The sequence below is a fragment of the Eschrichtius robustus genome, chromosome 14 (assembly GCF_028021215.1).
Source record: "Eschrichtius robustus isolate mEscRob2 chromosome 14, mEscRob2.pri, whole genome shotgun sequence".
NCBI classification, from domain to species: Eukaryota; Metazoa; Chordata; class Mammalia; order Artiodactyla; family Eschrichtiidae; genus Eschrichtius; species Eschrichtius robustus.
Window position 1 is genome coordinate 76859665 of NC_090837.1, and position 14805 is coordinate 76874469.

General features: G+C 37.2%; 1 protein-coding gene across 2 annotated transcripts in view; it reads left to right on the forward strand.

The window, feature by feature from the left end:
• Positions 1-13584, forward strand: part of SMAD4 (SMAD family member 4) — a 57140-nt gene extending 43556 nt beyond the window's left edge. The window contains exons 11-12 of one of the 2 annotated variants that reach the window (XM_068563101.1): positions 5421-5559; positions 6101-6326. In XM_068563101.1, the coding sequence (XP_068419202.1) occupies positions 5421-5559; positions 6101-6114 (153 nt within the window). In that variant the 3' untranslated portion in view covers positions 6115-6326. Of the gene's footprint in view, positions 1-5420; positions 5560-6100; positions 6327-7058 lie in introns of those variants that run through there. The other variant, XM_068563100.1, reaches the window with a different exon arrangement.
• Positions 13585-14805: the final 1221 nt, after the last annotated feature.

A 14805-nucleotide genomic window follows, 5' to 3' on the forward strand; every position in this document is an offset into this window, starting at 1 on the left:
CTGTTTACTAAGTATATTGTTCTTCAGAAGAGTCTTCTTATTAGCCAGAAAGAGATGCAAGTTTATCCTAAATCTAACCATTGGCCTTTTCTTCATTTACTAATTTTTTGGGCCGCAGTAACTAAAGTTTAGGTTGTCAGGTAGATTTTCACCAGAAATCATGTTACTGGGGTGAATTGCATACAGATACATGAACCCTTGGAAGGAGTGCCCTTACATTGTGGAGTCCACATGGGGGAATCCATCCCTACCCCCAATACACATACATACACACAAACACATTTTTTTCTTTTTAGTTAAAATGAGGAAAACAGAGGTTTGAAGAACCATTCTTTCATTTTATAAACCAAGAAGCTAGGACTAAATTGTATTTTTTTTCTCCGAAGATGTTGATTTTTTTTTCCTGCTTCTCTCATGACATAGCAGTCACCTTATATTTACGAAAATCTGATGTAACAAAATGGCATTTTACAAGCTTTAAATGGAGCAAATGTTTGAATTCTCTTTAAGTGGCATTGCTCTTTTGCTTTCAAAAGTAAGGTCTGTTTTGTTTGTGTTGCTTAAGCAGTAGACACTCAGGTTTTTAAAGAGCTTTATTGGGATACTGAGATAATTCACATACCATGTAATTCACCCATTAAAAGAGTACAATTCAGTGATTTTTAGTATATTCACAGAGTTGTGCAACCATCACCACAATCAATTTTAGAACATTTTCTTCACCCCAGAAAGAAACCTTGTACCCTTTAGCTGTTACCTCCCAACACCCCATTTCCCCCAGCTCTAGACAACCACTAATCTACTTTTTCTCTGTATAGATTTGCCTACTCTGAACAATTTTTATAAATGGAATCATATAATGTGGTCTTTTGTGACTTCTTTCACTAAGCATAATGTTTTCAAGCTTCATCCATGTAGCATATATCTGTACTTCATTCCTTTTAGGGCTGAATAATACTTCATATACCACATTTTGTTTATCCATACATCAGTTGATGGACATAGAGTTTCTACTTTTTGGCTATATTATGAATAATACCGCTATGAACATTCATGTACAGATTTTTGTGCGAACATATGTCTTCATTTCTCTTGCATATACCAAGGAGTGGAATTGCTGGATCATAATGTAACTCTATGTGTAACTTTTTAAGGGACTGCCAAACCGTTTTCCTAAGTGGCTGTAGCATTTTATATTTACAGCAGCAGTGTATGAAGTTTCTGATTTCTCTGCAGTCTCACGAATACTTGTTGTTATCTGTCTTTTTGATTTTAGCCATCCTAGAGGGTGTGAAGTGGTATCTCGTTGTGGTGGTTTTTGATATGCATTTCTCTTATGATGATGAGTCAGGTTTGTTTTTGAACACATATATGTTAGGGACAGGGGGCAGGCTGTGTTTCTAAACCACAGCTGGACTAGGTTGAAGGTTATTATGATCCCACTTAAATTTATTCCCAGTTACTATGTATCATGATTCTTACCTCCAGGTCAGATTACTTAGCAAGTCCTTAAAGCAGTCTTATATTCAGATGCCCAGTATACCACCAACACAATCATCTGTTTCTCTTTCTCGATTACTATTTTTTGGTGTTGATTTAAACAGAGTACTGTAATTGAGCCTTATAAAGAAGAATGCCAAAATTTGACTCCTCGTTGAAAGAGAATATCCTGAAGATGTTGACAGTGATCTTTATAAGACACTCACCTTTGTTAAATAATAGGTTTGTAATAAACTTATATGAGAGTAACCACAGGAAATGTGTTTAAATAATGAAATCAGAGGTAAATTGTTGATTAGCCCAGGGGTCGTGATCAGAAATATGTTTTGGATCTGAGCCAAAAAGAATATTTAAAACCTTTGGTTACTTTGAATTGTTTTTATCAACAACTCAGTCAGATTTTGAAAGGAAGATGGTTGCATTTCAATGAAAGCCTTAATTTTACTATCCAGTATAACAGATGAAACCTATTATGGTATAGACAGATAGAGTATACAGTGAGGAGGCAGCCTGAGTTTTAGTTAGCAGTATAGCCAATAATTATGTCTTTCGGTGTGGGTGCTGTAATTACATAAATAACCCATGTGGAGGTGCTTAATGAATCATTTTTACTACATCTGCAGATAAAGTTTTAAAATGTCATCTTTGTGGTTAATATGTGCTCCTGGTGTTAGCATAGATTTAGATTAAGACAATCGTAATTATGATTGTTTATAACATATTGTAAAGAACCTATGTGTGAATATCTCTTGGTTATTTTTAATAACTCATGGTGGAGGTGGGGATATGTTGAGAACATATTTGAACCCTGGGAATTTAAGCTGTATTCCCTCCTCCCAGGCCATACTAGGTTAATGATGGTTAAAAAAAAATTTTTTTAAGTGGTTGTAAAGACCTAAATGTAAAAAATAAAACTCTTAGAGGATAACATAGGAGATGACCTTGGGTATGGCAATGACTTTTTAGATACAACATCAAAGGCAGGATCCATGAAAGAAACAGTTGATAGGCTGGACTTCATTAAAATTAAAAATGTCTGCTCTACGAAGGACAGTGTCAAGAGAATGAGATGATTAGCCACAGACTGGGAGAATATATTTGCAAAAGACACATCTGATAAAGGACTGTTATCGAAAATATAGAAAACACTTAAAACTCAACAGTAAGAAAACAACCTGATTAAAAAGTGGGCAAAAGACCTGAATAGATGCTTCAGTGAAGAGGATACATTGATAGCAAGTAAGCATATGAATAGATGTTCAAGTTCATATGTCATTAGGGAATTGTGAATTAAAACAACAGTGAGATACCACTACATACTAGTAGAATGGCTAAAATCCAAAACACTGACAAAACTAAATGTTGGCCAGGATGTGGAGCAACAGGAACTCACATTACTGGTGGAAATGCAAAATGGTACAGCTGCTTTGGAAGACAGTTTGGTAGTTTCTTACATAGCTACATGTATTCTAACCATATGATCCATCAGTCACACTCCTTAATATCTACCCAAATGATTTGAAAACATACGTCCACACGAAAACCTACACACGGATGTTTATAGCAGCTTTATTCACAGCTGCCAAAAACTTAGAAGCAACCAACATGTCCTTCAGTAGGTGAATGGATAAATAAACTGTGGTACATCCACAGAGTGGAATGTTATTCAGCACTAAAAAGAAATGAGCTATTAAGTCATGAAAAGACATGGAGGAACCTAAAATGCATATTACTAAGTGAAAGAAGCCAATCTGAAAAGGCTATATACATGTTGTATGACTCCAACTCTGTGACATTCAGGAAAAGGTAAAACTATGGAGACGGTAAGAAGATGAGCGGTTTCCAGGGATAGAGAGGAGGGAAAAACTCATAGGCAGTGCGCAGAGTATTTTTAGGGCAGTGAAAATACTCTGTATGGCACTACAACGTTGGATACGTGTTGTTATACATTTGTCTAAACCCATAGAATTATAAAACCAAGAGTGAACCCTAATGTAGCCTGTGATTTGGGGTGATAACGGTGTGTCAGGGTAGGTTCATCGATGTAGCAGGGGCACCACTGTGGTGCGGGGCGTTGTCGGTGGGGGAGGCTGTGCTTGAGTAGGAGGCAGAGCTCGCTTTACTTTTTACTCAGTTCTATCGTGAGCCTAAAACTGCTCTAAAAACTAAGGTTTGTTAGTTTCTTTCTTTAAAAAAAAGAAAGTGCTTGTAGAGCTATTTGGCGTTTCAAATATTTGAGTCCCACTTTGTACTGTGCTGAGTGATGCCTTCTAAGAGGTCAGAGAGCCCAGTGGAAAATTTCAGAATCTAATGGACTCTTGGGAATCTTGAAAAAACAGTGGTTTTTGTTCTGGGCATTGCGGGATTTCTGATTTCCAGACCTGACTTTGTCATGCTTTCTGTTCTGAAGCCTTTTAGGACTGATAGTTTGGTCAGGTAATAAATACATCTATATGTGACAAATTTCTGTCTCTTCAGAGAATGGGATAGTCTAAGTTTTTCCGTCATTGATGCTGGAAGATTGGCATTGAGTAGAGAAATAAGTAAATAGGAATGTGGTTTGCTATTTGGAGAGGGTTCTCTTGTTTATTGTTGTTGTATGCTCTTATGTTTCATGTAAATACCATGGCTAAAGACAGTCAGAATTTTTTCAGGCATCTGAAAACTAATGGTTTGGGCTCCAAACCTGTTGTTTATCTGATAAAGTACTATGTTGTGCATTCTTTGATTTCTTTTATTGTCAAGGATAATTATGCTTGCTTATATTTGGGTTTTGTGCATACTAGAAGGATGTTTTTTTTAATGTAATTTACTCCTGACAAAGGAATATAGTCACATGGTTCAGAAATTAAAATGATATAAAAAGAGTGCATTGAACAGTCTTGCTTCTACTCTGTCCTTGTCTTCCTTTCCTACAACTTCTAAGATGATCACTCTGCTTGTGTAATCTTCCAGTGCTTTAAAAAATGCCAGCCCTTGGCATGGCTGATAAAGAACATTGAAATTACTTATGAACTCCTTAACTTATCCTGAAAGGTCAATGGCTACATGAGAGGCCAAAAATAAAATAAAATATAGTAAGTAACATTTATTGACAGCTTACTGTATACTATGCCAAGTTTATAACAACCTTATAAAAAAGCATGTACACTTAGCATTCCCATTTTATAGATAAGAAAATTGAGGCCTCGGAGAGGTTAAGAAATTTAACACATGTAGGTAGCAGGTATCAGTGATAGGATTCAAAGCTAAGCATTTTTTTTTTTTAATCACGAGCAAACAGAAAGTAATGAGAAACTAGTTAATGAAATCCCATGTATCTATCACTGAGATTCAGTAGTTGTTAAGATTTTACATTTACTTGATCTATTCTTTTTCCTCTGTTTCTAAAGTATTTTAAAACAAGTCCTAAATATCATGTTATTTTGCTCCTATGGATTAAAGTATGCATCTCTGAGAAATGTAGTTGTTTTCTTATATAGTGACGGTGCCTTTTATTCACTCCTCCAAATAGAATGATAAAGAAAAGAAGTTGGCCATATTGACCTAGGCCATCGATTCATCCTAAAGAAAACTCTCAGCAATTTGGTTATGAAAGGGAGGGATGATTTCTTAACTGTTCATTTTACACAGTGGTGTGGTTTTTCACAAGGACAATAATGGCTGCCCCACACTGAACTCTAGATAAAGGATACAGAGAGCTGTGGCAGCCAAAGCTGTCCTCATAGTGAAATGTGCCTCTTGGTGAGCTTCAAGCCACCTTTCCTAAGAACTACATATACATAAAAAATTAAAATTTTGAATTCTTTAATTCTGAGAGCTAAATCAAGCTATGAGTTTTAAATAAATTGTGCATTGGTTTTTGATGTATGAATATTTTCTGCTGGACTCATGGCATGAGACTTATACTTTTTTTTAAGGTCTTTGATTTGCGTCAGTGTCATCGTCAGATGCAACAACAGGCAGCTACTGCACAAGCTGCAGCAGCTGCCCAGGCAGCAGCCGTGGCAGGAAACATCCCTGGCCCCGGATCAGTAGGTGGAATAGCCCCAGCTATCAGTAAGTATACTTTTGATTTTTTTTTTTTTTAAGTGTAATAGTTGGCGTTTTATCTCGATTGACTCAGTTGATTAGTTACTTTAAACAATAATAGAAATTAAAGTTCTTTTTACTGGGATAACATTTTTGGATTTGTAAACAAAAAAAAAAAAAGAGAGAACTGTTCTTCTGTAATAGTTGCCCTTTGTCTAGGACCCTGTGTTCATTCTTTTTGTATCAGAAAAGGGACTATGGGATAAAGGAGAAAGGGGGTTATTATATTATATTGATCAGTCTCCCCTTTTTTTTGCTGATGCTTTTAATTCTTGCCTCACCAGCCAGGGTGGGTTGAGATCACCGACATGCTTTGCTTTATTCTAGAAGGAAAGCATATTTCAGTTTCAGAGTTAGGCACCTCTCCAGTTTTTTCTTAAGTATGCTAAGCATGGAGAGAAAACTAAGTGAGGGTGGTATTTTGGTAACTTGTAGACTTTTTTTTAATTTTAGGGTAAAATTGAACTGTGTGCCAGGTTTCACACTGATGGGGAATTTTTTACTGCAGAGTTAAACTCCTGACTATAGACTTTTATGATGGAAACACGTGGCACCCATCTTCCACGTCTGAAGGCATAACTAGTGATTCATTCAACCCCTGTTCTTAACCTCTTCAGTGTGGTAAGCAAATCACACTGGCTAAGAAAACTGCAGTGGCCCTGCAGGTTTCTCTACAGTACATACAAATTCCTCCCATTAGTTTCATTGTAATATTGATGAATGCAGATTGACTATATGACTGTATGTTCTGACTGGAAAATTAGATGCAGAGTCTACGTTGTGACTTATGTTCAGGAGTTTACAATTTAGAGGTAGATAAGGCATACTCATTTAGAAAATTTTATTTTTTAAAAGATTTGGGCATCTAAACCATTAATTTGCTAGTTTTGATGTTACAAACATACTTTTACTAAAGAATCCAGAACTATTATTAAATTTTTCATTCTCATCTACTGCCCCCTGTTGATTAATTACATATTATCTCTGTTACATTGTGAAACTGAGAGACAGACATCATCTGGGTCATCCAAGAAGTCTTAGTGGAACCAGGACTGTTAACTGTCTCATTATTAGTCATGTCTAACTCTGAACTAGACTGTTTAGACAGACAGTAAGGTTCTTAGAACCAACCTGTAGGCATGCACTACCTCTTAAAAACAAGTTGTTTTTTATTCCTTCACCTCTACTTCTAAAGAGAAAAACAGGTGGGGTGTTGGTGGATTGTGGTAATTCATAATTGATGGTAGCTGGAAAGACCCATGTGGAATGTAGATGGTCTTAACCAAAAGTTTTCAGTCCCTGTTGATAAAGTATAGATCTACACTTACTTTTTGGCACCTTGACAGAGAAGTTATATGCTGGGGAGAATGAAGTAAAGAAAGCTGGTCACCTTATTAATGTAAGATTTAGGGAGGATGGGAAGAGATCAGCTGTCCCTCTGACGTCATCCAAATCTTTTCTGTTAGGTTTGTCAGCTGCTGCTGGAATCGGTGTTGATGACCTTCGTCGTTTATGCATACTCAGGATGAGTTTTGTGAAAGGCTGGGGGCCTGATTACCCAAGACAGAGCATCAAGGAAACACCTTGCTGGATTGAGATTCACTTACACCGGGCCCTCCAGCTCCTAGATGAAGTACTTCACACCATGCCTATTGCCGACCCACAGCCTTTAGACTGAGGTCTTTTAACTTAATGTTGGGGCCCTTAACATTATCAGGATGGTGGACTATAAAATGCAATCCTGTTTATAATCTGAAGATATATTTCACTTTTGTTCTGCTTTATCTTTTCATAAGGGGTTGAAAAATGTGTTTGCTGCCTTGCTCCTAGCAGACAGAAACTGGATTAAAACAATTTTTTTTTCCTATTTAGAACTTTTCAGGCATGGCTCAGAGCTTGAAGATCAGGAAAAACACATTCTTATTAAATCTTCACCAGTTATGTATGAAGGAATCATTCCAATGCTGGAAAATTTAGCCCTTGAAAATGTTTTAGAGCCTTTTATATGCAGAACATTAATATGTGTGTTATTCTACAGAATAAATTCAATATTGCTGATTTTAAAGGCAGAGAAGTTCTCAAAGTTAATTCACCTATATGTTATCTTGTGTGTGAGTTGTTATCGTTGAGCACACTTTACTCCAAAATATTGTGCCGTGTGGGTGAGTTAATTTTACCAAGAGCAGCTTTACTCTGTGTTTAAAAAAGAAGATAGTAATGTATTATAACCTTTTATGCAAAATGTTTTTTTCAAGTTAAACTAGTGAAGATGATTTCAATTCAGATTGTCTTGTGACTTCAGTTTTTCTTTTGCCAAGGCAAAACACTAATCTCTGTATATTGAGAATTCCTTAAAATTACCAAAGGATATCATTTAAAATTACATTTGTTATCTTTGTTGGATAACTATTTATCACGAAATCTACTTTAGCCCTGTTAAACAGTAGATGTATTCTATATTTCTAGGCACAGGGTTGGTTACTAAGAAGCCTAGAGGAGGAATTTCTTTCCTTCATTAACATAGGGAAAGTTTTTGTATTTTTAAAAACACTAAAAGCAGTGTCACTCCATCTAATATCTTACCGTTCTGCAAAGGTGGCAGTGCTTAAACTAAATAATGAATATTTTGGAAACTGCTAAATTCTGTGTTAAATACTGTGCAGAATAATGGAAACATTACCGTTCATAATAGGTAGTTTGGATATTTTTGTACTTGATTTGATGTGTGACTTTTTTTTTCGTATACTGTTTAAATCATGTATGTTATGACATTGTTTAAAATTCAGTTTTTGTATCTTGGGGCAAGACTGCAAACTTTTTTATACCTTTTGGTTATTCTAAGCCCTTTGCCATCAATGATCATATCAATTGGCAGTGACTTTGTATAGAGAATTTAAGTAGAAAAGTTGCAAATGTATTGACTGTACCACAGATACAATATGTATGCTTTTTACTTAGCTAGTAGCATAAATAAAACTGAATCTCAACATGCAAAGTTGAATTCTAGGTTTGATTTTTAAGTTTTTTTTCTTTTGCACTTTTGAGTCCAACCTTAGTGGCGAGACACCTTCTACTAAATGACAGGCAACAGCCAGTACTATTGGGCAGCTTTGGTTTTTTTCTCCCACTCTACCAGGACTTCCCTATGGACATTATGTATCAAGTGTAGGGTTGGTTATTTTTTTTAACTTTTATTTTACTGTAGCAAAACTAGGCCTGATTGTCTATAAGATAAATAGGTTGTCTACAGGATAAATAGTGTGAAATAAATCAAGGATTATCTTTCAGATGTTTTTGCTTTCTTCATGGAGGGCCTTTCTAAGTGTAATAAGATTATTTCAGGTGTGTTACAAGTTTGAGACATGAGAAACACTTAATGCATGATAGTCATCCTTATATCAACTTAAATCAACAAATCTACTTCTTTGCTTAGCTCTTCTTATTAAGACCATCCTAGAAACCACTGAGTTTGCTTATTGCTGTGATTTAAACATATCTTGATCCAAGCTACTTGTATTTTGTTTTTTAAAATAACATTTCTACCAACTCATTTATACTCTGGAGTACTTACAGATACTTCTGTTAAAGACCTAATCTTAATCTGTAAAGTTTGGTGATTTTACGTTTTATTGGCAGATTTTTTAAAAGGTATCTTCATTCTCTAGAAATTTTTGACTTAGGTCTATTTTATTGTGAATGAAGAATAGGAGCAAGAGGAGAGAGTTTTAGAATAACAGATTTTAAAAATCGAGGTTATTTGATTAGAACCATAAGCATGCTATGATATAATCCATTGCCTCCTATTCTACTTTAAAGAAGGTTTACATGTGTAATCATCTAGGGAAAGTATTGTGGAAGATATTTGCTAAGTAGTCTGTCTTTCAGGGCAAGCCACCCACTTTGGTTTCTTTTTGCAAAGAGCCATAAAAATACGACAAGTACATAGAAGTACTTCTAGTTATTAATTGCTTTATACTTGTGCCTAGGTTCAGTCACATGCTTTTGAGAAAACATCTAGTATATTATAATCAGTTATTTCTGAGGGCTTAGTTGTTGAACAGTATTTACGTTTCTTAGTGGTAGTCATCTTTGATGAGTAAGACTAAAAGAATCGCAGTGTTTAAGATTTTATGGCTATTTTAAGAGTAGAATAGTGTCCACAGTTCTTGGAATCTGATTGCTCTGAGTATATGGTTCTGGGTGGGTTTTCTCTAGCTAGTTCATATCTCAGAGACTCTCAGAATATTGAATTTCAGTGGAAGCTGAGAGAGAGATGAACCAGGTTTGTACCTTTACATAATCAATCCAGTATGAGGCCCATTCCACTTTTGTCTAGTGCCTTTCAGTGCATTTTCAAAGGGAAATCCTTAAATCCAAAATGGTGTTGCCTTTATTTTCCAGGGAGTAGATTCTTTTGTGGGATATAGTCTATCATTTTTTATAGTATACTATCCCTGGTATACAAAGATAATGATGATAAATCACTGCCATATAACCTTGCTTTTCTAGAAGCATGGCTCGTTTGTATTGACCTAACAGGCAAATAGGTTGCCTGTCCCATTCCTCCTGTAAGCATTGTAGGTTTACAGGTTGAATGACCTGGCTTAGGGATAACCATACTCAGAATACCCTAATAAACTGAACACATATGAGCTGTGTTGTATTTCAAAGTTAAAAATCCACTTTCGTGTGGAAGGGTGTAGTGTAGAGAGGAGGGGGTATTTGTAATAGAACATTGAAGGCAAAATAAAATGTCCTGTCTTCCAGATGATAAATATCTTATTTTAAAAGTTTATTGCAGTTGTCTTTTTGACCATGCCCATCTGAAGAAGGGAAATTTTACATGTTCCATGGTGCTCCTTAAGTATATGTGGAGGTTAAAGAATATATGGTGAAGTATTTCGATTCCTGGTTTGGTGGTAACTAGTTAGTAGTTACTAGCTATTATGCAAAATCAGTTTAGTTCAGAACCTCTTTGAGAGCCTTTTGGAAGAAGAAGTTTTATTCTCAGTAAGGCAGAATCCTTTTTGTTGATAATTTCTATAGGTTGCTCCCTCCATCATTGAGTCATTTTACTGGCATTTAATAATAGCAGATTGGGAAATGGGAAAATGGTGAATTTTAGGTTACTGGGGTAAATGAGTGTATGAAAGCAATTACCTGTTAAGTCAGTTAACAACTCTTTTGTGGATGGGGTTTGGCTAAGACTAGCAGATAGAAGAAATGCTTTTTTTTTTTTTTTCCTTCCTAAAGGCAGAACCCATTGTTGCGGATAGCTGTCTGTAAATAATCACCTAAGTCCTCCTTTGCAAGATTATTGAAGATGGGATATGAGAATCTTGTGTGCAACCTTTCTATTTTTTCCTCACAACGAGATAATTTCTTTTCTCCGAAGATATATCAGGAAGGATGTAAAAAGTTAGTGGCCTTATTCATAGCACCCTCAGGCCCAGCCTTGTCTGTAAGCACTTGTCCCAGTGTTGCTAGGTTGTTTATCTTATTTATCTGGTATCGCTGTGGAATGGAATTTTCTGCATAATCCAAACTTGCCTTATTTAAGCAGTAAAACTTTTTTTACTTTGGCCATTTTTTTGGGTGGAGTTATATGTATATTAGAGAACATACTAGGTACAGTGTTTCTTTTGTGCCTCCTGTCTTGTAGACTTCAGAGGCTGCTAAGACATGCGGGACTGTTTTACCTGCACTAAATGGTCGCAGACTCCTATGGTTTGGAATGTTTGGTTTTGTTATACTCCCCCCGCCCCTTTAATGACGGCAACCACTTCCTGTGTGTTACTAGTATACCTCCCCTTAGTTCCTTCTTCCCTTTCTGATTCATTTTCCCGACTGGGCAAGGAAGCCAGATAACCATACTTATTAGAACTTTCTTTAAAACACCAGGGCAAACTGGGACAGGAGCCGAGGAAGTGTCCTGTAAAGTATTGAAAAGAACTTCGGTGCTTTGGCATTTGATATCAGTTTGACTGCTTAGTGTGCTTCCTGATTCGTGCTGAGTTTCAGGTAGTTGAGATAGAGAGAAATGAGTCATATTCATAATTTTCCCCTTTGAAAGGTTTTGTTGCTTCCACTTGAATGCTGCTCAAACAAAAACTGGGGTTACAAGTGTTGGTTACTAAGTTAGCATCAATAGCCAGAGGCAATACCATTGCCTAGAGGACACCAGCAAAAAAAGCAAAAAAACAAAAACCTTGGAAAATGAGGGGGTCATTTTTGTTTTGTTTTGGTGTCCCCTTTTTGAGTCCTATCTTCTGGCCTTCCTCCTCTACAGATATTTTTGACCTTTAGGTGCCTTTATGAGAATTGAGGGTCTGATATCCTGCCCCAAGGAGTAGCTAAAGTGATTGCTGATGTTTTCAGGGATTTTAACATCAGACTTGAATGAGTGAATGAACTTTTTTTCTTTTCCTTTCATCATCATCATTTTTTTTTTTTTAATAGGAAGAACTAAGGAGAAAACTCCAGTGAAGACAATCATTTCTCTCTGTTGGTGTGGATAATTTTCAGTTTATTTCAGATGCTTTCTCAATAGGTCTCAGAACTAGTGTTCTTGTTCAACCTGAAACTAGTAGTGGCTCTGGGCTGGGGCCAGACAGTTGCACTCTCTAGTTTGTGCTCTGCCACTAATTTGATGTATGACCTTGGGCAAGTCATTTACCTTCTTTGGGCCTCAGTTGCCTCATCTGTAAAATGAGGGAGTTGGACTAGATGAGTTCTTCCAGCTCTGAAGTTTAAGTGACCTTGCCTACCTTGCAGCAGTTTTTGATTTCTTCCTTACCTTTGGTCTGCTGTCTGAGGGGGCTTTTTACTTATTTCCACATTATTCAAATGAGACTAGGCTTGATATTTTATTACTGTTCTGTGGACAAGAAGTTACATAATATGTCCTTAAAACTTAAATTCAACCAAAGGCCTAGCACCGCCTTGGGGGCTGCAATAAATACTTAAAAAAAAAGAAAAAATGGAGAAAAGCCTTCATTTTATTTTCCCATCATCTCTATTCAAGGTGTATTAAGGCTTTTTTTGGAGTCATGATATTCTACCTTTTGGGTTGGTATGTGTGTGACACCATCCTCTTAAGTACTGTGGGCTGGTAATTTTTTTTTTTAAACTAAAATGGATTGAAAACTTATTGTAAATGCCTAATGGTTATTAGAGGTCATTGCTTTGGGTCTTTGGTTTCTTAACTCTTCTGTTCTCAAAACAGGGAAATTCCCTTGAACTGTGTCAATTAAAATGGTTTATATGACTCAAGAAGTCAATACCAGTGGATGATTTTTCACTTTATTTTTGGCTCTTTTTAGGTCCATTTTGATTAGAAGACTTTTGGCTGGAGCATTCCTTTCAGAGTTCTCTTCCAGCCTATCCTTGGATGAGTATAATTAATGGACTTGTCTTTTTCAAGGACCTTGAGAACCTTCCTTGGGGGTGGGGTCAAGGGTAGGGGATTGGGGAGTCCTGGTAGAGGCCAGCTCTGTGGTAGCTGGAAAGGAAGGAATGAAACCAGCTGCTATTGCTGTGGCTGCTTGTCATTTGATAGAAGGACCCATGGGCTTGGATTGGTTGAAAAGCCAAACATGGAGTCAGCAAACTTCTTCCAAGTATGGGTTCTGGCCAATGCCTTGGACATGTGATTTAAGGGAAAAGTGTGAAAGCTCCTGGATGATGGAAACCTGGTGAGCTGCAGAACCATTTGGAGGAGGTGACTGGGGGTTGGGAACAGATTTGGTGATAGTATTTCCCAACTCTGTCTCCTCCTCTGAAGTCAGAGGAATGCAGCTATGCCAAAACTCAGAGAAGAGCCACATTTAGCTTCTGCTTTTGGGAAAACTGGTCAGCTAAGGCTCTGGTAGTTCCTTTGTGGCTTTCTGTATACTTTTGCCTGGTTGAAGTCTGTGGCTAAAAAATAGTTGAACCTTTCCTGAGAACTCTGTAACAAAGTATGTTTTTGATTAAAAGAGAAAGCCAATTAAATCATTATGTGCTCATTCTTTTTCTTAAAGCCTGTGGATGTTTTAAGATTTTTTTTTTTTTTTGAAATTTTTTTTTTTTTTTTTTGAAATTCACGGTCTTTTATTTATTTATTTATTTATGACTGTGTTGGGTCTTCGTTTCTGTGCGAGGGCTTTCTCTAGTTGTGGCAAGTGGGGACCACTCTTCATCGCGGTGCGCGGGCCTCTCACCATCGCGGCCTCTCTTGTTGCGGAGCACAGGCTCCAGACGCGCAGGCTCAGTAACTGTGGCTCACGGGCCCAGTTGCTCCGCGGCATGTGGGATCTTCCCAGACCAGGGCTCGAACCCGTGTCCCCTGCATTGGCAGGCAGATTCTCAACCACTGCGCCACCAGGGAAGCCCCTGTGGATGTTTTAGATCTAGAAAGAATTTCTAATCACGTAGTGAGTTCTCAGACTTGAGGACATTTTCCTTCATTGCTTTGTGACCATTGAAACGGGAACTACAACATTTCAAATATGACCATGGGAGAACAGTCCCCATTCTTTCCTCATTTCTAAAAGGAGAGAGTGGAATGATGGTGGTTGAAGAGGTAGGTACTAGGGAATTATGAGAACCAAGATGCTTAAAGGAGAGACAGAAATTGGAAATTGGAGACCAACCCTATCATTGCCCATCTAAGGATAAAGAAAGCTATTCCCCCCTAGCTGCCTCCTTTATGAAATGAAGGGTCAATGTGGGGCAGGGGGTGGTCAGGTAAGGTGATTCTTTGGCAATGGCTTGTAAAAAAAAAAACGCACGACCAAACCAGTATTTTCTTTCCGGTCTTGCTGATGTGAGTTCCAGAGACATTTATCAGGCCGAGAGACTCGTTCTCGCCTGACCTAAAATTTACAGTATTTTAAGCTGAACTTGAAGAGGGTTGTCGATTGGCATTCTGTTGAGGGGAAAAAAAACAAAACACAAAAAACATTCCTTTGTGAAACTCTTCAGGTGTAAGGGCAGTTTTATGTATTCTTCATCTCTCTCTGCCCTCTGCTTTTGACCCTTGATTCTTTGTGCTTTATTCCGTCTCCTGCCTTATCACAGCTCCCACAAATGGCAACCTGAAAAGTCCCAACTCCTCTTCAAACCCTTCTCACCCTGTCTTCTCACTGTGATAAATTGTAGTGCCCTTTACCCTCAGCCCTTTCTGTTCTAAAAGAACAATTCTTTTAGTTCTGGCCCTACTTTGGGGATGGC